The 20,287-nt window shown below is 48.2% G+C and overlaps 1 protein-coding gene and 1 long non-coding RNA gene across 2 annotated transcripts; both read right to left on the reverse strand.

The window, feature by feature from the left end:
• Positions 1-4,534: 4,534 nt before the first annotated feature.
• On the reverse strand, positions 4,535-6,826 carry LOC128335129 (uncharacterized). Its single transcript, XR_008311518.1, has 2 exons — positions 6,653-6,826; positions 4,535-4,742 (listed from the first exon to the last, which is right to left on the reverse strand). It is a non-coding gene; the product is annotated as an uncharacterized LOC128335129 (long non-coding RNA).
• A 4,471-nt stretch (positions 6,827-11,297) lies between these two features.
• On the reverse strand, positions 11,298-19,782 carry SELENOS (selenoprotein S). The gene is made up of 6 exons (XM_053271642.1): positions 19,626-19,782; positions 17,765-17,893; positions 15,961-16,067; positions 15,671-15,760; positions 14,654-14,723; positions 11,298-12,367 (listed from the first exon to the last, which is right to left on the reverse strand). The coding sequence occupies exons 1-6, from the start codon at positions 19,702-19,704 to the stop codon at positions 12,288-12,290; spliced, it is 555 nt and encodes a 184-aa protein (XP_053127617.1). The 5' UTR covers positions 19,705-19,782; the 3' UTR covers positions 11,298-12,287.
• Positions 19,783-20,287: the final 505 nt, after the last annotated feature.

Here is a 20,287-nt window from a genome sequence, read left to right on the forward strand (position 1 = left end):
AGCATCTCCAAGATTGGGCTGAGAGAGAGATTCCTGCCTGCAACCTTGGAGAAGCCGCTGCCAGTCTGTGTAGACAATACTGAGCTAGATAGACCAATGGTCTGACTTAGTATATGGCAGCTTCCTGTGTTCCTATGTAAAAAGTCCCAGGTTCCCAACCTGGCAACATCCCCTGCTAACTGAGCAAAGAGGCACCTTTTAAAAAAGGTGATTCTCTTTATTGAGCAGGGGGAGAGCAACTGGCCCTATCCAACCCCAGCACAGCATCCCTCCATTGGCTGTTGCTGGTGTCTATCTTATGTTGTTGTTTTTTAAGATTGTGAGCTCCTTGGAGACAGGGAGCCCTTTTATTTATTTATATCTATGTAAACTGCTTTTGGAACCTTTGATGAAAAGCGGTATATAAATATTTTTCATATCCATATTCACCGTATTCCAGGTAGGGCTGGGAGATACTCCTGCCTGCGAACCTTGGAGATGTCCCTGCCAGTCAGTGTAGGCCAGTGGTTTGCAACCTGTGGTGCTCCAGTATGATACTGTCAAAATACAACTCCCATCATCCCAGAATAAATTGTAGCGGAGGATGATGGGAGTTGTAGTTCTACAACATTGTTCTGGAGTACCACGGGTTAGGAACCCCCGGCATAGACTATACTGAGCTAGACAGACCAAGGGTCTGACTCGGTATAAGGCACCTTCTGAGGCAGTTCCCCCTGGGCCTCACACAAGCAGGAGTACTGTGTTTCCGTGTTTGGAATTTTATCTTATTGCATCGCTTGTTTATTTTCCCAGTGGATGATCAAATGATGCAGATCCAGGGTGCAATGGAAAAGGAGAGGCCTCAAATACATATATCAGCCCTGCACAGCATAACGCCAGATCTGGCCCACGGGGACATTTTTGATGGCCCAGGTAGCCATCAGGAGCCCCCAAATTTGGCATTTGTGGAGGGCTGGGACAGTCAGGTGCTCACTGAATGAGCAAGGGCAGACAGGGCTTGTTTTCTGTCCACTATCCTTGGTTAAAACTGTGGGCCCGTAGAAGGAGGGAAGGACACAACTAACTAGAAATTGCTTAAACGTTTATCTTTATAATGAATTTTACTCCAATAATCAATGCACTGAAAATGGACTTTACCGCCCGCCCGCCCGCCCCCCAATACATCGTCATGGTTGTTTCTGGCCCCCTGGGACATTTGAATTGTGCCTTCCTGGCATATATGTGCCATTTAATAGGGAGGGAAATGTTACCAGACAGCCCTGCTAGTGGCGTCTCTTTCTCTGGCCGTTACTGTTGTGTTCAGTCACCATGACCAGTTCTTAACCAAGCCAGGACAGTTTCCTGCCTGAGGTTCTTGGAGGATGTGTGTCATCAGAGAACTGGGTTGCATTCAGAGAGGCCAGTCTTGCTCTGGTTTCCTTGCAGCTCTTGTCATTCTCCTGTCTTTTAAAATTTGAAGATGGAGGGGCGGGGGGGGGGGGAATCACCAACTGGGATCCCTGCATGCCTAGTGGCAAGTTGGGACTACCAGCCCAGTAGCCAGGCAGGTGGATCATTTCCGTTAATCTCAACACATCCAGGAACCTAACAACAAATCGAGGCCACAAGTCTCCAACTAGGAAAAGCTGCTGGGAAGCAATGGGTTCGAGCCACATCCAAGCCAGACTTAGGGCTCACAATGAACTGCAGGAGTCAACCTATAAGCGAGGAACCCCAGCAAAATGTTTTTGTAAATCTCCAGGCCCCAACTGGAATATCCAGGACTCCCATCTGCCCGGAGAAGGAGCCTGGTAGTGTTATTCAGAGTTTGCAGGGTGGGGTCAAAGAGAAAAGTTCATAAGTGGGGGGGATGAAAAACTATATATATTTTTTCATCCATTACCCCCCTCCCAAAAATGTTTCTCATTGTTAGGAACATAACAAGCTGCCATACATTGAGTCAGAGCCTTGGTCCATCTAGCTCAGTATTGTCTACACAGACTGGCAGCGGCTTCTCCAAGGTTGCAGGCAGGAGTCTTTCTCAGCCCTACCTGGAGATGCTGCCAGAGATTGAACCTGGGACCTTCTGCCTGCAAAGCAGTCAGATGCTCTTTTCTGGTCAGTAACCATAATAAAGAAATCTGAATCTGATGCAGATGCTCCACCTCAGGGCTATGACCCCTCTCGCATAACACTAGAACTCGGGGTCATCCCATGAAACGGATTGCCAAGAAGTTTAGGACTGACAAAAGGAAGTACTTTTTCACACAACGCATAATTAACCTCTGGGATTCTCCACCACAAGATGTGGTGACAGTCACCAACCTGGATGGCTCTAAGAGGGGTTTAGATACATTCATGGAGGACAAGTCTATCAGTGGCTACTAGTCTGAGGGCTATCGGCCACCTCCAGCCTCAGAGGCAAGATGCCTCTGAATACCAGTTGCGGGGGAGTCACAGCAGGAGAGAGGCATGCCCTCAACTCCTGCCTGTGGACTTCCAGTGGCATCTGGTGGGCCACTGTGCAAAACAAGATGCTGGACTAGATGGGCTTCCTTGGGCCTGATCCAGCAGGGCTGTTCTTAACCCCAAAACAATGCTATTTGGAGAGTGCCACGCACTGCATGAGGTATTTAATTACAGGCTGGAACTGAAGAACTTCATCTTTCCTATTCCCCTAGGAAGCTGCCTGGGCTTGTAAATGAACATCTGAGACCCTGCTACTCTTTCACTTGCTTCTGAGATTCCTTTGGGTACAGAGATATGGGGTTTTTATGTTGGTCACAGCACAGCACCTCAGCCCTATCTCCTCTGGAAGATTAGAGGGTCTCCGCTCTTCTCATCTTTGAGCAACTCTTGTTTTTATTCTGCAGCCTTTTATTTATTTATTTTTAAAATGTCAATACATTCATCTTTAATATGGCAGCTTTTATACGGTACTTTTTAAATGAACACTCTGATGCATAGTAGTATGGATTTATTAATATTGATTTGTTAGCTGCCCAGGGCTCATTTTATGAAGAAGGAGGGGCCGAAATCTGTAGAAGGAAGGAAGGAAGGAATCTTCCTCCACAGCCAGTGAGAGAAATGAGAAAAGTGCATCTGTGTAGTCCCAAAAGGCAAAATCCACTTTTTATTTTAAAAGGCTCTCCTGATTCCAGGGAAAAGGGGATGTGCTGGAAATCCACAAGGATTTTCTGACAAGAAAAGTCAGGAACTAGCTTGGTTTCAAGGCGGTGAAGGACAGAGCTGGATTCTCCAGCACTGTCCACTTCCCAATGGAAAAAAAAAGCCAACAGTTGGCTGTCAGAGCGCTTGGCTTACTCGCTGCTCCACAACCAGGGCAAATGAGGGCACGAAAGGAACAAAGAGGGAGAAAAACACAGAAAGGGATGTGCTAAGTGGACAGTTGTCCCTCGTTTTCTTAGGGGTGTGTGAAGAAATTTGAGGGCTTCACGGTTACACCACCACTGCTTCCAGCTGGATCGTATTGTGGGGAACCATTGCTAGGCAATGCAATTAGAAGCAGCCTAGAATTGTGACTGATGGCGCTGTTACTTTGCTGAAGGCCTCTGGTAACTTGGGTTTTTGCCCACAGTGTGTGTTATCTCACCCAAACGTTTCTGTCGCAGCTCCTAAGTGTTCCAGGTGCAGCCAGCCACCGATCCTTCTGCTCCAACTTTCAAAGATGAAAAGAGTTCCGTTTTCCTGCTCTTGCCAGCTCCCCAACCCAGCCCCAGACAGCAAAGGGCGGCCTTTACATAAGGCAAGGTGAGGGAGTCACCTCAGGTGGCAAATCATTGGCATGCCAGCAGGGTGGCAAGATCCTCCCCCCATCACCTTCGGAGCAGGTCCCTGAGACCGACCTGGCCCTTGCCAACTTTGTAAGGAGCTTCTTTCCTGATGCACCTTGCAAGAAACACAAGGGGAGGAGGTGGCTGCTGGCAACCTTCGCTCTGGTCTGCCCTGCCTTGCCGTGCACTCTCAAAGCTTGCAAGGTTTGCCTTTGAAAGGGGGCTGACCCCCACTGGGGCCTGGCCGCATGTTGTACAATACCTTCAGCCATGCCTGCAAGGTTTTATTTTTAGGCAAGATATTTGTGTCCTCCATTACAATCCCTGGTCCACACATGCATGGATGCGTGCAGTTTCGCCACGCTTGATTACAGTAGCCTTGGCCCAGATATGCATGATCATTACAAGATGACTGGCATAAAAGGGTGCTCAGAAGCGGGTGTGCTGTCGACCGGATGGCAAGCCCCGTTCCCCACCTGTGCTTTCTGTCACCCATCTGCAACACGTCACACTCTTCTGCTCCAAAACCCAGGAGATCTGCTGCCAGTCAGTGTAGACAAGCCTGGGCTAGCGAGACCAACCGCTTGACTCAGTAGAAGACAACTTCCTCTGTTCTTGATAAAGCCTGCAGCTGTGCTTGATGTAAGTGGTAGATCATCAACAAAAGCTCTGCCCGATTCTGGTTGTGGGGGTTGGGGGTGGGACATCATCATCATCAATTTCCATTGTGCAGGGCAAATTTTAAGAGGTGAAACGAACACTTAATTATGCATTTTTTAATTCTGTAACGCTGTTTTGCTGTCTGGCTGTAACCGGAAATGAAGGAGGAAGTGTTGCTAGATGCTTCCTCTTCTAACGACAAGCAAACCGTTTCTCTTTATTACATTGGAAACATGGAATAGGGCCAGGGAAGACTCCAAAAATTATTTCCTGCTTTCCCTTTCGCTCCCCCCTCCAGCAGGCTTGAATCTTAGAGCAAAAAGTCAGAAAATACAGTCTTAGTTTATTATGATCCTATAAAGTGTGCTGTCAAGTCGATTTCGACTCCTGGAGCCCACAGAGCCCTGTGGTTTCCTTTGGTAGAATACAGGAGGGGTTGACCATTGCCTCCTCCTGCGCAGTATGAGATGATGCCTTTCAGCATCTTCCGATATTGCTGCTGCCTGATACAGTACCAGCAGGGATTCGAACCAGCAACCTTCTCCTTGTTAGTCAAGCATCTCCCCTCTGCACCACTTAAGGTGAGGTTGATCCTATAGCTTGTATTATTTTAAATGGCATCAATTGTTTGAAGAGGCCTCATCCACTCACTTTTTTATCCCAGAACAAGCAGGAAAGCAGCCCAGTAGACAGAGACTCCTCCAGCCTCCCAGAGGTCAGGCCAAGCCCTTTGCTTCCTTCCAAGCCAGGAAGCAGGCTGGGCGAGACCAGGTGTGCAGGGTCCCCTCCCTTGCCGATTTCAGCTGGCCTGCTACTGACTTCTCTCTCGGCTGCTGTCTGTCCTGCCACACGGTCTTGGACAGGAAGAAGAAACTAGCCTGGAAAACAGACTGGGAGGGCTGCCCCCACAGTTGTCCAACTGCTGTCCAAAGAGACACCATTTGCTAGGAGAAATCTGACCACTTTCTGAATATGTTTGCAAACATCAAGCAAGCTTAATTTACTAGGTAAATAAACTAGTAACACTACCTTAGTGCTGTACCAAACGCAAATCCTCACTCCCTAATAATGTTCTCTGCCACTCATTTGCTCCACACACACCCCGCCGCCAAACTAACTGTTCTAGACTCGGTCACCCAAAGATGGGGCCATCCAGGGTCTCAGGTTCAGATCTCCCATGAAAAGGGCAGCCAGAAAGAAAGAAAGAAAGAGATCTTTCCTTGAGCTCTTGAGGAGCTGGTGCCAATAGCAGAGACCATTGCAGCCTTCATGCTTGCACGTGCAAGGCCTCTGCTTCAGTCCCTCAAGGCATCGTGACTTTAAAAGGCTCCACAGGGAACAGATGTTGGGCAAGACCTTGCAGCACTGGTGACAGCTGGAACAAGTAGGACTAGACGTGATCGGGGCAGAGTCAAAAAGGTATATGGGACAATGTTCCCACCCAGTATAAAGGAGGAGATCCCAACTTTAGTTGCCAATGCTGTTGGACTACAGCGCCCATCATCCCCAGTGACAGGGGATGAGGGGAGTTGTAGTCCAAGAACAGCTGGGGACCCTGGGTTGGGAACCCCTCGTATAAGGCAGCACCCTATGTTCTGTACCCTTCCTCCAAAACCTCAAGAATGCTCCTAGGCTGAGGTTTAGGCAATTTTCCTTCCATGTAATCAATGAAGAATTAAAGAGCAATAAAATAAAATAAAACAAAAAAAAAACCCCCAGCAAAACTCTCTCTAATTGGTTCAAAGTCCTCCTTTCGATGCAATCGCACATACATACAGACTGACTGATAAGCATCTCACTTCTTGGGCAAGCGTAACCTTTAGCCTTTCTGTTCCTACAAGGCCATCTTCTAAATTATTTACCATACTTATCACAGCCGGAGGGGCAGACATTAAGCCCCCCTATTTTTTTTTTAAATCTTCAGCCACCATTACAGACAAACCACTTTTAAGTCGCTTAGGGCTGATGGGGCCGTTTGGAACCCCCTTTTAATTGGTGCCCACCCCAAACTTTTAGGCTGGCTACAGGCCTGCAGGGGGAAGGGGCATTAAAACCCAGATCCATTCAAAACCCAAATGATCTCTCAGCTATTTAAAAGTGGAGCCAACTCTGGAAAACGTCCCCTTTTGGAAGCCGGTGCCTCAACCAACCTTTTAAAAGGTTGTGGGGAAGGGGGGGGGGAATCACACCCTCTTGCATATTCAAGGTAACCAACTCACAGTGGAAAAACCGAGCTAGGCAGGCGGCAGGCACATTTGTCTCTGTCACAATTATTTCCAGCTGCTCTCGCTTTTTTCCTGGATGACGCCGAGGCCTGCAGTTCCCTCCAGAGTCCATCACCCAAAGCCACTCTGGTTGGCCTTTTCTGGGCCAGATGGGAAGCGCGTCTCTGCTCCAGCCCTCTTCATCAGGCTCCTCCTGGACTTGGGTCAGCAGCTGCTCATCTGAAATCCAGACCGATGCTGCCCTCCCGAGGGCTTCGGGCAGCTTCGCAGGCTTCTCTCGGGAGCTTTCCAGGCAGAAGAGGGCAAAGAGGGCTTCTCTCTGGCAACCCCTGAGCTCCTTTGACTCAACCAGCATGTCCTTCTCAACCTTCTTCAGACAGATTTCCGCTGGGGGTGACGGGAGCTTGGTTCAGCAAGATCTGGAGCGCACCTGGGACCTTCTGCATGCAAAGCAGATCCTCTACACTGAGCGAGGGCCGCATCAGTGGAGGCCCAAAGAGTGGGAGGGGGTGTGAGCGGCTGCCCACTATTTTGGTTTGCTTTTGCTTTTCCAAACTGAGAAGGGAGCTTGGCAGAGATTGGCCTTTTCAACCGAAGAGCCGTTTTACAGTCCCCCCTCTCTTGCTGTTCTTCCATCCACAGGAACATAGGAAGCTGCCTCCTACTGATTCAGACCCTTGGTCCATCTAGCTGCTCAGTACTGTCTACACTGACTGGCAGTGGCTCTCCAAGGTTGCAGGTCTTTCCCAGCCCTACCAGGGGACAGCAGGGATTGAACCGGGGACATTCTGCGTGCCAAGCAGATGCTTTACCACTAAGCTATGGCCCCATCCTCCTCCAAGAAGCCCGGGGCAGCATACATGGAATACTCTTTTTTATCTTCAGAACCACCCTGTAAGCAAGAGTTTTGAATCTCCTGCAGGACTTCTACCTCAGCTTCTTTTAAAAAACAAAACAAAACCCCCAAACTATTAATATCCTCTTATTTCAGAGCTTGACAAATCCCAGGTGCCAGGGAGCCATGGCACCCAGAAATTTAACCAGGGTGTCCAACACTAGGATATTTAGAGTAGTGCTATTTAACAGAATCTTTATTTGTTCCAGGCAGCCATTTTTGTTCTGTCAGGTTTCTTAGCCTTGGGCCCCCAGATGTTGATGGACTACAACTCCCATCATCCCCAGCCATGTCCATTGTGGCTGGGGATGATGGGATTTGTAGTTCATCAACATCTGGGGGCCCAAGGTTAAGAAATCCTGTTCTAAGTGCACATGTTACTTGTAAAGGGGAGAAAGAGAATCCCGGTTTCCCTCCCCCTCCACTGTGTCCATCACTGAGTCCTGTAATTTTGTCAAGTGTCCATTGCCTGGCTCCTAAATTTTTGGCCCGGCTCCTAAATCCAAAGCACATTTATCAAGGTCTGTCATATCATACAGTAACAAGCTTCCACGTCTCTTTTAAAGTCCTAAGAGACCTTTTACTGTTTGCAGATCTGTCCTCTTCAAAAAAAGAATAGCAGACTCTTGCCTTCACTTCTGTTTTGCAGATTGTATTGCATCCAACAGATATCCCCTGTAATGCCAGCATCATACTGTTGTCTTGCTAGTTTTTTTGTTGTTTGCAAAACTGCTCTGTTGACATCATCCTTTTAGAAAGTGTAGTGCAAAATTGGTTAATAAAAACTAAAGTTAAAGAATATGCTGCAAGATAGTTTAGGCTGGGAGATCATTAAGTGGTCCAAGACCTGTGAGCTTCACAGCTGAGGAACAGGGCATGTGGACCCAGGGACGTTCCCCTGCTCATGCTCCAACCATACACCACGTCGGCTCACTCACTTGTCTGGCGTTTCCTAAACTGGGCTTAAACGGACCCAAGTTTCAGTGTGGTTGTAAGGTGATGCGCAAGGGGCAGCAAAATATCCCAGCTTCACATCAAGTCTGAGCTGATGGCCACCAGCTTGGGTGGCTTTAAAGGGGGCTCAGATAAATCCATGGAAGACGGGTCTATGAATGGCTACCAGTTCTGTTGCCTCAAGGCCAGGATGCCTCCAAATACCAGCCGCAGGGGAGCAATGGCCACAGAGGGGGAACCCCTTCGTCTCTTCCCCGGGGGCTTCCTAGAAGCATCTGGTGGGCCACTGTGCAAAAGAAGATGCTGGAATGGAGAGGCCTTGGGCCTGATCCAGCGGGGCTTGTTCTATGTTCAAGGAGGCCCAAGCCCTAAACAAAGCCCCTTCTCAGAAAATGGATTTAAACCATGTTAAGATCTGTGCAGGCAGGACTAAATCGCCTACATATCTCACCTGTTGAGCTTAAGGGCAGAGAAGCATTTTTATCTTCTAACGTAGCTTCTGCCAAAGCACAAGTCATAGTTAGCGGGCCAATGGTTTGGCTGCAAGTAGGAGGAATTTTATACCTGAGGAGGACAAGTTTAGGCCAGCCGGGCCCTTTCCTCTTACCCACAGTACAGTTGCTGGGTTCCTCTTGAGGCTAGCTAAGACTTTCCATTTTCATTCCAAATCCAAGAAGTAATTTGCTTTTTCAGAGTCTGAGGGGAAAAATCCCTCTGGCTCTTTACAGCTTGGCACACACTTCACACACCTTGGCGGGTGAAGGGCTTCGCTCAATCCAGGCATTTTGTGTTTTTAAACAACCGAATGGAGTCCTGAAGTGCAGTTCACAACCCCGTGCTTTGCTTCTGCCAGTCACACAAACACTCTCTGACCAAAGTTTGTACGCCTGAGTGCATTTTAAGCCAAGGGCAGTCTACAGGTAGCTCTCTGGGGGAGCTGCAATAGACTGAGAAGGGTTTTCAGCTCCTAATTATACAATTTGGAGTAAAATTGCAGCTTAGTATTCCTCACCTGTAAAACAGACGTATGACAGAACAGAAATAAACTGCAGACTAGCACTTGGTAGGGTTGCAATGAAGCCCTTGGAAAGGAGATTTAGATGCCGTGACGTGTCTATACCTACAAAGACTGGCATCCTTTGGACAATGGTTTTTCCCATTGATGCTTTTGAACTTTGATACTGGAAAAGACTTTTGAGGCTACCATGGACAGCCAGGAAAACAAACAAGTGAACAAATCAATCCAGAATTTTCACTCGAGGCACAAATGGCCAGGCTCAAACGATCATACTTCAGAAACATTATGCGAAGACTCAGCTCCCTTGAGAAGTCCATAATGTTGGGGAAAGTTGAAGGAAAGAGAAGAGGACGACCAGCAGCAAGGTGGATGCACTTGTTTACGACAGCGATAAATGCACCACTGAGAGACCTCAAAGGCCAAGTTGAAGACAGATCATCCTGGAGAGGATCTATCTATGTGGTCACTAAGAGTCAACACCGACTTGATGGCACTTAAATCAATCAATCAAAACAGAAGTATGAACTTGTCGCTGTTGATCAGTCCTCTGGTGGTTTTGCCAGTCATTTGGGGGATTCTGATTTGGAATCCCAGAATTTCAGTAACTCAGAGGTAGATCTGTACTCATGAGTCTGCTGGCATGGTTGGGACCATTTATGGGAGACAAATGCTCTTGGTGATTTTTGACAAGGTCTACAAACCTAGAGATGGAAGATGGGTGATAGTATTGCAAGAATTTCAACACCTTATCCTGCTTCTGTTGTCCTGATGACCATTTGCAGCAGGCAAATGTTCAATGGCATTTTAAAAGCTTTTCCCTTAAGAGAAGCAAAATAGGCGATCGCATTGTTGCACTTGCAACTAACTTTCTGTGTGTTGTTACCTCTTCTTTATCTCTACCTCCAAAACAAATAGGATAGAACTGCAGCCGTTTTTGCACAGAGGAAAGGGTTAGAGTAACAAATTGTTGTACTCCCTCCGTGAAGTATCTTTGGAGGACATCCCTGCCAATTTTCATTTCCATTCCTCTGACGGATAAAACTTTATACTTATTTTTGTGTTTTTAAAACTTGTAGGAGCTTTTAAAATACCTTTGCAAAATGTAGCCGCTGCAGGCCAGGATAATAAAAGCACCAAAACACACTGAGAGCATAAAATCTTGCAATGTTATCACCTCTTTTCCCTCTCTAGGGGTGTAAAGTAAAGGTAAAGCATGCCGTCGAGTTGGTGTCAATTCCTGGTGACCACATGGCCGTGTGGTTGTCTTTGGTAGAACACAGGATGGGTTGACCATTGCCATCTCCCGTGCAGCATGAGATGATGCCTTTCAGCATCTTCCTATATCGCTGCTCTCCGATACAGGTGTTTCCCATAGTCTGGGAAACATACCAGTGGGGATTCAAACCAACAACCTCTTGCTCACTAGGCAAGTTATTTCCCTGCTGCGCCATTAGGTGGCACCTCTAGGGGTGTTTTCAAAAATCACAAGGAGCGTCTGTCCACCCAGATGGTACTGACTACCCTAGCTAGCTGCCTCATGGACTATCGTCTGTGCTTATCAAGGAGGAGGAAAGCAGTTTTTAAAAATCTGAACATAGGTCTCCCCAGTCCTAGTCCGACACTCTAACCACTACACCAACCAAGTTACTCTCCAATGCAGACTGATGGCATTCTATAATAGTTAGACTATTACATCTAATACAAAATATCTTAGAAGGGGGAAAAGCAAGGAGGGAAGCAGAGCTTCTCAGAACAGGCCACACACCACCACATGCTTCAAACACATTTATCAAGTTAATTGCTTACTTTTCTCGCTAGGAAAAAAAAAAGCCATAGAAAGAGCTATATTGCAAGTGTTATTTACAGATTTTGTGTTGTACAAAGCAGATAAATAAGAGGAGGAGACAGCAAGAACTGTACCCCATTGGTTGTCTAGTTTCAGTGGCCCTCACTGGTGTGTACACCATTTAAAAAGGACAACTTCATTCAGCGTTGCTTGTTACAGGGAATCGCCAACAAACCGCACTCGCCGTCCATTTGTACTGCTGGGAGGGCCGAACCCGATGCCGAGCTCAAGAATCACATGGCGTGACCTGGAAGTGCAGTTGGCTACATCTGCCCACAGGAGGAACGCCGGAGAGCGCTGTGTACAGATCATCAACACAGGGGCAGGGGCGGCCAGCCTGGAAACCGAGGGGATCACACTGGCCTGCCTCTCATTGCCCTTGCCCCAGATCTTTGCACATCCTCCTCCAGTTTTGGGGACCAAAGCTTACAAGAGTCCAAAGTTAGCCTGGGATTACTAAAAGAAAGGGCATTTTGCCCTTTCATGGGGGTCTTTTCCTGACAGAAGCCAAAGCACGAGTGTAAAGTTCAGCCTCTGCTTTCAGGGAAAGTAAGCAATATGCCCATTTCACAGAGGAGGAATCGGACGGGACACATGAGACAGAAAGACAGACCAGACATCCTGCCCAGAGTGCCAAGGCCTCGGCCGCATGACCTCCCCAAAGAGAAAACATGCACACCAGAACAGAGGCACTGATTCCTGCCAACTTCGGCCATACTCTGTGGACTTTTCAACCGGTTACTGGTTGTGCTAAAATCTTGGGTCTCACACAATGTTTGAGGCTCTTACAGGACTAGAACAAACCCTGCCTCCCTCCCTGCAGATCCCTGTTTCAAGCAACTCATCGACAGCCAGCATCGTGGGGTCGAGTCACATGCCTGCCAGTGTCAATGGGAAACACTGGCAAAGGTTAGCCTCATCCCCCTGATGAAGGGCCTCGGCGGCCCGGTCTCCACGAGCACGTCCCACCACCTTCGCCAGACAGAGGGTTGTAACCTGGGATAAGAAAGGAGGAAAATACTGTCACACAGTCTCTTCTGGGCAAGAGCAACATTTCAAAGAGAAGTGGAGCTGAGACTTTTCAAGAAAAGAAATTTCCCCCAAGAAAAATGATCCATGTTTTAAAAATTCATTAACAGTGAATAGGAACACAGGAAGCTGCCATACAATGAGTCAATCTAGCACAGACGGGCAGCGGCTTCTCCAAGGTTGCAGGCAGGAGTCTCTCCCAGCCCTAACTTGGAGATGTCAGGGAAGGAGCTTGGAACCTTTGGCATGCAAGCAGGCAGGTGCTCTTCCCAGAGTGGTCCCATCCCCACAAAAGGGAATCTCTTACACTACTCACATGTAGTCTGCCATTCAAGTGCAAACCAGGGCAGACCCTGCTCAGCACAGGGGACAATTAATGCTTGCCACCACAAGACCAGCTCTCCTCCCATCGATTCAGATACTGCATGGATGCCAATGCAATATTAAGGAAGCTCGTAATTTCAGAGTTGCAGTTAATCCAGGCAGATTGGATTTAAATCATGATTTAACACACTTCTCAGGGAGACTAAACTTAATGCTTTAAATCACAATTTAAATCAGCCAGGAAGATGGTTTAATCAACATTTTCTAGTTAAAGGGCATTCTTGTTGTCTGATACAACCTTAATACACATTCATTGCTACTCAAAGATAGATGTAATTTTAAGTCTTACAAGATACATGCTATATGTTATAAACGAATTACTGTGTTTGTTCCGAATTTTTCTCTGATTAATTTTCATCACTAGATGGGATTGGGACATTTTATTTAGTAGCAGAGCAGAGACATACACGCGCTTTATCTATTTCATCCCCCCAAATCCTCTATACCAGGGATTCTCAACGTGGGGTCCCCAGATGTTATTGGAATGCAACTCCCATAACCCACAGCCCCAGTGGCCTTTGGTTGGGGATTATGGGAGTTGAAGTCCAAGAACATCTGGGGACCCAACATTGCAAGTTCCTACTCTATACATCGACTTTGTTTTTGCACTTTTAGAGAGAGGTAAGGGTTTGGCCCCACCTGCAGAATATGGTCTGTCATGTCTCACCTCCATATACCGCTGTTAACAAGCACGTTTGCAGAATATAATGTGAAGTTATAATTACTATTCATGATGATATTGCTGACCTAGGTTCATTTTTTAACAAGTTGTTTTAAGAAATGTTTTCAATCTGATTTAGATAGAAACCTTCGATTTTTGTTTTTGTTTTAATCCTTTATTTTTCTCTTGCCTGCAATTAATGTTTTTCAGGTGATTGTTTCTAAGTGTGTGAGAGAGGACATAATGTGTTATTAATTAGAGTATTCCCATAAAATAATTTATTCCACATAGAACTTGGAATTTGTTTCAGAACAACCTTTAAACCACACATTAAACATGTTTATTGATCTCTCGATCTCTCTCTCACGCCCTACACACGCACACACAGCTACCTGAAAATATACTTTTGATACAAGAGTGTAGGAAACTGACAAGCTGGTTTTTGTTACTAAATAGATTGGCCAAACAACACGCCAAAACAGATCACAATCTATTATGGTATCCATATTAGGAAAATCTGCACAGTAAAATTTGATAAGAAATAACTTGGTGTAAAGCTTTATGCAACTGCATGAGATTTTCCCCACCCACCCACCCCCAGAGAAGTTGAAAGAAAATGTTGCAATTCAGAGTGGTCTGGAAAACCCACATCTCTGAGTGAAATGCACAAGCTGGTTTGCTCACTCCAGGGAGAAGCTCCAGCTGAACTCTATTTAACCTCCGCATAGCATGTAAGACTTTGGGGAGTGTCCCGACACTGGTCCAGAACATGAGAGCACACAGATGCCGTTGAGCATTTTTTATTTATGACAAGGACTATCACTCTTCTGCACTCAGAAGTGCAGAATGGGGCCGTAGTTCATCTGCTTTGCATGCAGAAGGTCCCAGCCAGCATCTCCAGACAGGCCTGGGAAAGACTCCTGCCTGAAACCTTGGAGAGCTGCTGCCAACCAGTGCAGACAAGAAGGCGCTTCTATGGACCAAGGCCCTGACTCAGTCGAAGGCAGCTTCCTAGAACATTCCAATTGGCTTCTGGGCCCAATTCAAAGCATTGCTGCTGACCTAAACAGTGGGGGGTGGCGCTTGATGAGGAAAGAGCGTTGTCCCAGGCGCAGGCAGCGCCACGCAGAAGGGCACAAAGGAACCCAGGACTCAACCAGCTGTTCCCTAACAAACAGAAGCCGCCTGTTAGCCGACTTGCTACTTACCACCGTCTCGTAGAGGTTTTCTGTTGGGTTTGGGCTTTGGGACGGCAGCCGATGTTGGGGCTTCAGGTTCCTGCCAAACAGAGAAAGATGGGGAGGTGAGCCACTCTGGTGCAAGTGAGCACGAATTGTCCCCTTTGCTAAGCAGGGTCTGCCGTGGCTTGCATGTGGATGGGAGACTACATGTGAAGGCTGCAGGGATGTGCACCGGCGGGCAGTTCCTCCGGTTCGAAGGCAGGGCGGGCGGGCGCTGCTTTAAGGGCAGAGGAGGGTGCACTTACCCCTCCCTCCACTGTCCCCCCCACCGGCGCGCCGTGTTTTCAAAGTCGACTGGGGCTGCAGCGTACCTCTCTGCCGCCCCATTGCCGCCTTTACCGGAAGTAGGCGGAAGTATCCGATGCGCCTGTGTGTGTCAGATGCATGTGCGAGCACCGGATGTCTGCATGTCAGCACCTGGTGCGCGCAGGCGCATCGGATACTTCCGCCTACTTCCGGTAAAGGCGGCAATGGGGCGGCAGGGAGGTATGCTGCCGCCCCAGTGGTCAACTTGGAAAACCCAGAGCGCCAGCAGGAGGAAAGTGGAAGGAAGGGCAAGTGCACCCTCCCCGCCCTTAAAGCAGAACCCCCCTGCCTTCGAGCCTCCCCTGCCCGATTCTGTGCACATCCCTAGAACGCTGTATGGCCTAAGATAGGCAATGGGGCCATAGCTCAGTGGTAGGGCACCTGCTTGAGGCTGAAGGTCCCGAGGTCACTTCCTGGCACCCTCAGGGAGATCTGGGAAAGAGTCCTGCCTGCCACCTTGGAGAAGCTGCTGCCAGTCAGCGTGGACAATCCTGAGCCAGATGGACCGATGTCCTGACTCAGTAGAAGACAGTCTCCTACATTCCCAGAGAGCATCCAGCTTCTCCTTTGCAGTTCAGTCTGCAGTTTAATTTTTTAAAAAAACATACCACCCCCCCCCCTCTCTCTCTCTCTCTCACTCTCACTCACTCACACACACACACACACCCCACGACTAACCTGGTTCTCTTTGAGAGTCTCCTTGTAGCTTTTTCCTTCCTGCATGCTCTCCCACATTGCAATCTTTTGTCTCCTCTTCTCTTCTTCAAGCTAAGAGAGAAGTTACAGGCGGTTTAGATTCAAGAGTTTGGTTAGGCTCCTCCCGGCAGGGCTGGAAGTGACCCTTCTCCACCTGAATGCCTGGAGAGCTGCTGCCAATCAGTGGAGGCGATCCTGACCAGCGGTCTGACCCTGCATACCAGAACGACGTTTGTCTGTTCCGATAAAAGGCTACCTGATTGGGGCATTACCTTTTTCTGCTTCTCTCTGAATTTCTCTGCTTGTGTGTTCAGCTCTTCTTGCATCCGCAGCCGGGCGGCCAGCACAGCTTCTTGGCGTCGGACAACGGCATCGGCTTCTAGACAACCACAGAAGAGAGTTAGCAGCAGCTCCTGTCTCTAAGATTTCCAAAATACTCCCAATACCCCTGCAACGTGGATGGTTCGAACACAAGCCCATTTCTACTTGCTGGCTGCAGGAGACAGGGCACCACCCCTGACCACTCCCTGCAGGCTAGCTCCTTTAAGGGACTGGGTTCAGGCTGAGGACCTTTCCAAAGTTGACCCTGGAGTCTCCAAGATAGGGCTGGCACTCAGCCTGGGACCTTGGAGAGCCACACTGCCAGTCTGTCTAGGCCGGGGTAGGCACCCTTGGCTCTCCAGCTCTTCCTGAATGACAACTCCCATCATCCCCCATTGCAACTGATCGTGGCTGAGGTGATGGGAGTGACCGCTCAGCAACAGCTAGAGAGCAAGGCTGCCTAGCCCTGGTGCAGGCAGTACTGAACTGGACGGACCAGTGGTCTGACTTGGCAGACAAGTTCACACCAAAGTGGGGTCAGTGGAGCACCCAGCCAGCGGAGGAGAGCTGGGCTTGCTCCTGATCAGCAGTCAGGGGAACCTCAAGATCAAGGTAGGAGGAGAGATGAGTGGCAACGTGTGAGGCTCTCAGCGCAATTCAAGAACTGGCTTCCAGCAAAACAGAGCCAGGCCAACAGCAATTGGTATGAGCAAATATATTTTGAAGAATCAAGAAAATAGCTGCCAGCATGGTGCCAAAGACAACCTGTGCACTTTAGAGCCCCACCAATCCTGATCTTGCTTGGCTTATAAAGAGCAGAGTTCAGAAGATAAGGTCAAGTGTGTGTGTGTGTGTGTGTGTGTGTGTGTGTATATATAAATAAATCAACAGGTTATACAGGCTGCTATTGCAAGGAAACTTGCTGAGGAGAGCAGAGCTCAATTATATTATCTCTGCCAGATGTAGCCAAAAAAAGCCCCAAAACCTTTGAGAGGAGAAGTAAAACTTTTTACTGGTTCAACTTCTGGCAGCTTCACAAAACTGTTCCTCTCACACACAGTAGCATTTGGGTGGCCTTACACAGTTTTGAGATCACCACCATCATCTAGCAACTAATGACTGCAGATCGTATGAAACGTACAAACTCCTTATTTATACAGTCTTCAACGTACACAGTGCTTTAAAGAGTATAATAAGCAAAAGAGATAGATCCCTGCCCCAAGGATCTTGCCATCTATATTTCAACAGCAGACAAGAAAAGAGGGGAGGGAAACATTTTTCTTGCCTCTCCCCAGCTTTGTGCTCGCTTTAAAGGCCTAGAGAATTCATGGCAAAAAAATAAAAATAAAAATCCTACCCCCTTTAAAATCCCTTACCCATGTTTTTGTGAATTCATCTCTTCAACAAAAAGTTGCATTTTACCCCCACACAGCAACACAGCATGAAGCCTGCCCACATTTGGCGGGCGGTAAACTTTCACAAAATGTACACCGATCAGTGTTCCCTCTAACAGGAATTCCCAGTTGCTGTTTACAGCTCCCATCATCTTCAGCTATAATTGCTTTTGGCTGCGGATTATGGGAGTTGTAGTCAACATGTGGGAATCCCTATTCCAGGGAACACTGATACTGACCTCTTCTGCACATTCTGCCAGTAGACTGAGCTATGTGCAGTTCTGGAGAATAATCCAAGGAGAAAAGTCACTCTAAATGGCAAGAGAAGCACAAGAGATAAACCCTCCCAGACCCTACAAACCGACAGCTGTTGTGTCCAAGCGGGGTTTTCTGGGGCCTCTAAAGTTTTTGGTGATCTTCTGTACAAGAAAATAAACTGCAATGAGGCTGAAGAGGATGTACCAGCCATAGTTTGAGAACAGCGATCCCACTGGAAGAGAATGAAAACAGATATGGGGAGTAAGTAAGTTTACAGGCAGGGTGTAGAATCAGGACACAGACAGGAGAATCACTGGCTGCAAAGTTGGGGCCATTACAGTCTCTCATGCAACAGTTTTCTTGTCCTGGTGTTTTTAAAATACAGCAGTGCTCAGGTTCCAGACTCTTAACTATAAAGGAAATGTTGTGGGTAGGGATGTTCACGGACCACAGGTCGAACACATCCCTAATTGTGGGAGAGCATGGGGAAGGGTTAGCACTCCCCAAGTTACAAACACTCAATTTACAAATATCTGCACATACAAACAAAGCTCCATAACATGACATTTACAAGGACATCCAAGCTTGTTTTTCTTTCTCCTGTCCATATCCAAGGAATTCTGACAATATAGATTTTGCTGATTTTAATTCAACAATAACTGAAAACAGAGATACGTTTCTTGGGGCAGCTATTAGGACAAGGTCAGAGATATTAGAAAAGGCCAAGCTGTATTCAGATTAATTTTACAGTGTATGTATTTTTCAAAAAACATTCACAGTCAAATTTGACAGGATTAATGGTTTTTAGTTTTTTGTTCTTCAGGCCAATGTTCAATCCAATATTATTGTTTTATGGTTGGTAATGTAATATAAACTCTATAATACATTAAGGAGTCCCCCAGATGGTAGAGCACCTGCTCAGTAGTAGAGCACCTGGCATAGGTCAGTGGTAGAGCAAGGGGCCCCACGCTCAATCCCTGGCAACTCCAGGGAGGTATAGGGACAGTGGGGGAAAGCACAGAAGGGACAAAGTGCATCTATGGAGGAACGAGCTTTGTCCCACACATTAGAGTTTTGAAACAAAAATGGTGGGGGGCAAACCCCTTGTTGGGGGGAGGTGCTTGCCCACTTATGCCCCCCCTGCACCCACAGAGTCACCCCTGTAGAAAAGACTCCCGTCTGAAACCATGGAGAAAGCACCACCAGTCAGTGCAGACTGAGTGAACTAGACAAACCAATGTCAACCGGCTTGCCAAGTGAGCTAGACAAGCCAATGACTCAGCAGAAGGCAGCTTCCTGAGAACCGGCCCGTGAGTTGTACTACAGAAACACAGACAGGCCTATGCACAATTTATATTTGCACGATATGTGGGTGCCGAGCACATATGCCTTAGAAACAGCCTCTTCTGTGAAGTCTGCCTCTTATTTTTTGCATGAGTCCCAGTTCTGGAAGGGGCTCTGGATTAGATGGAAGCAAAGCCGAAGCAGAAGAGGCCGTTGCTCAGTGGTAGAGCATCTACTCTGCATGCAGTAGGCTCCAGGGTTCAATCCCTGTCAAGTCCAGATAGGGCGAGGGAAGACTCCTGCTCGAAACCTTGGAGAAACCGCTACCAGTCAGTGCAGATAATACTGCGCTAGAGAGACAAGGCCAATGGTCCGACTCAGCAAAAGGTGGCTTCCAGAGCCCCTATGCGCCTAACACCTGCAAACCCTGGGTATAGTACCCCCTGAAACTGAAGGCCCCATCCTTAGCTATCATGGCCAAAAAGCAGAACAGCATAACAATAAATGAGACTGCATACTCTTTTCGTCAAAAGAGCCTCCCTTGTTGTTTACCCCCAGCATCTGGCACAGATAGACTCCCCCTAAATAAGGAGACTCAATTTATTTTTAGCTGCCAGGTCCAAAAAACCGCCAAGGATAGTTCCTCCCCTCGTTGACCCCTTCCACAGACCCCACCTCACCTGCCTGCTGAAGGAACTGGACCCCTTCCTGCTCCAGGGGGGGCCTGGGGGGAGCCCCTGGCTCCCTAGGCGCGTCCATCCCGCAGACAGACCAGACAGGAACTGCTTCCCCACATCCGGCTCCTCCGCCCTCCAATCAGAGCGCCCCCTGGCGCACCAATGAAAAAGTCGCACCTCAGAGTTCCTTCTCCCCCTCTGGCCAATGGGAGAGAGGGAACGGTAATAGGGTTGGGCCAATCAGGAGGAGACAGGGGAAGGGGCGCGGCTCCCTACCGGAGAACCAATGAGGAGGAGGGGAGGAGCCAAGACGCTGATGACAAGGGCAGCATGGGCGGGAGGAGGGGAGACTTCCAGGCGAGTGGACAAGGCTGCGGTGGCGGGCGCTGCGCGGAGACACAGCCTGTTACTCGCGAGTGGACGTGCCGCCTGGCCACTTCAGGACTCTGTGTAGAAGGAGAGCTGGTCTTGTGATAGCAAGCCTGAACTGTCCCCTTGGCTGGCTAAGCAGGGTCTGCCCTGGTTTGCATCGGAATGGGAGACAAGAAGCAAGAAGAGCACTGTAAGACATTCGCCTTAGGGGATGGGGGAGTAGCTCAGTGGAAGAGCACCCGCCTGCTTGCAGGCAGAAGGTTCCAAGTTCCCTCCTTGGCAGCATCTCCAAG

This window comes from Hemicordylus capensis, chromosome 10 (genome assembly GCF_027244095.1).
Source record: "Hemicordylus capensis ecotype Gifberg chromosome 10, rHemCap1.1.pri, whole genome shotgun sequence".
Classification (NCBI taxonomy): Eukaryota; Metazoa; Chordata; class Lepidosauria; order Squamata; family Cordylidae; genus Hemicordylus; species Hemicordylus capensis.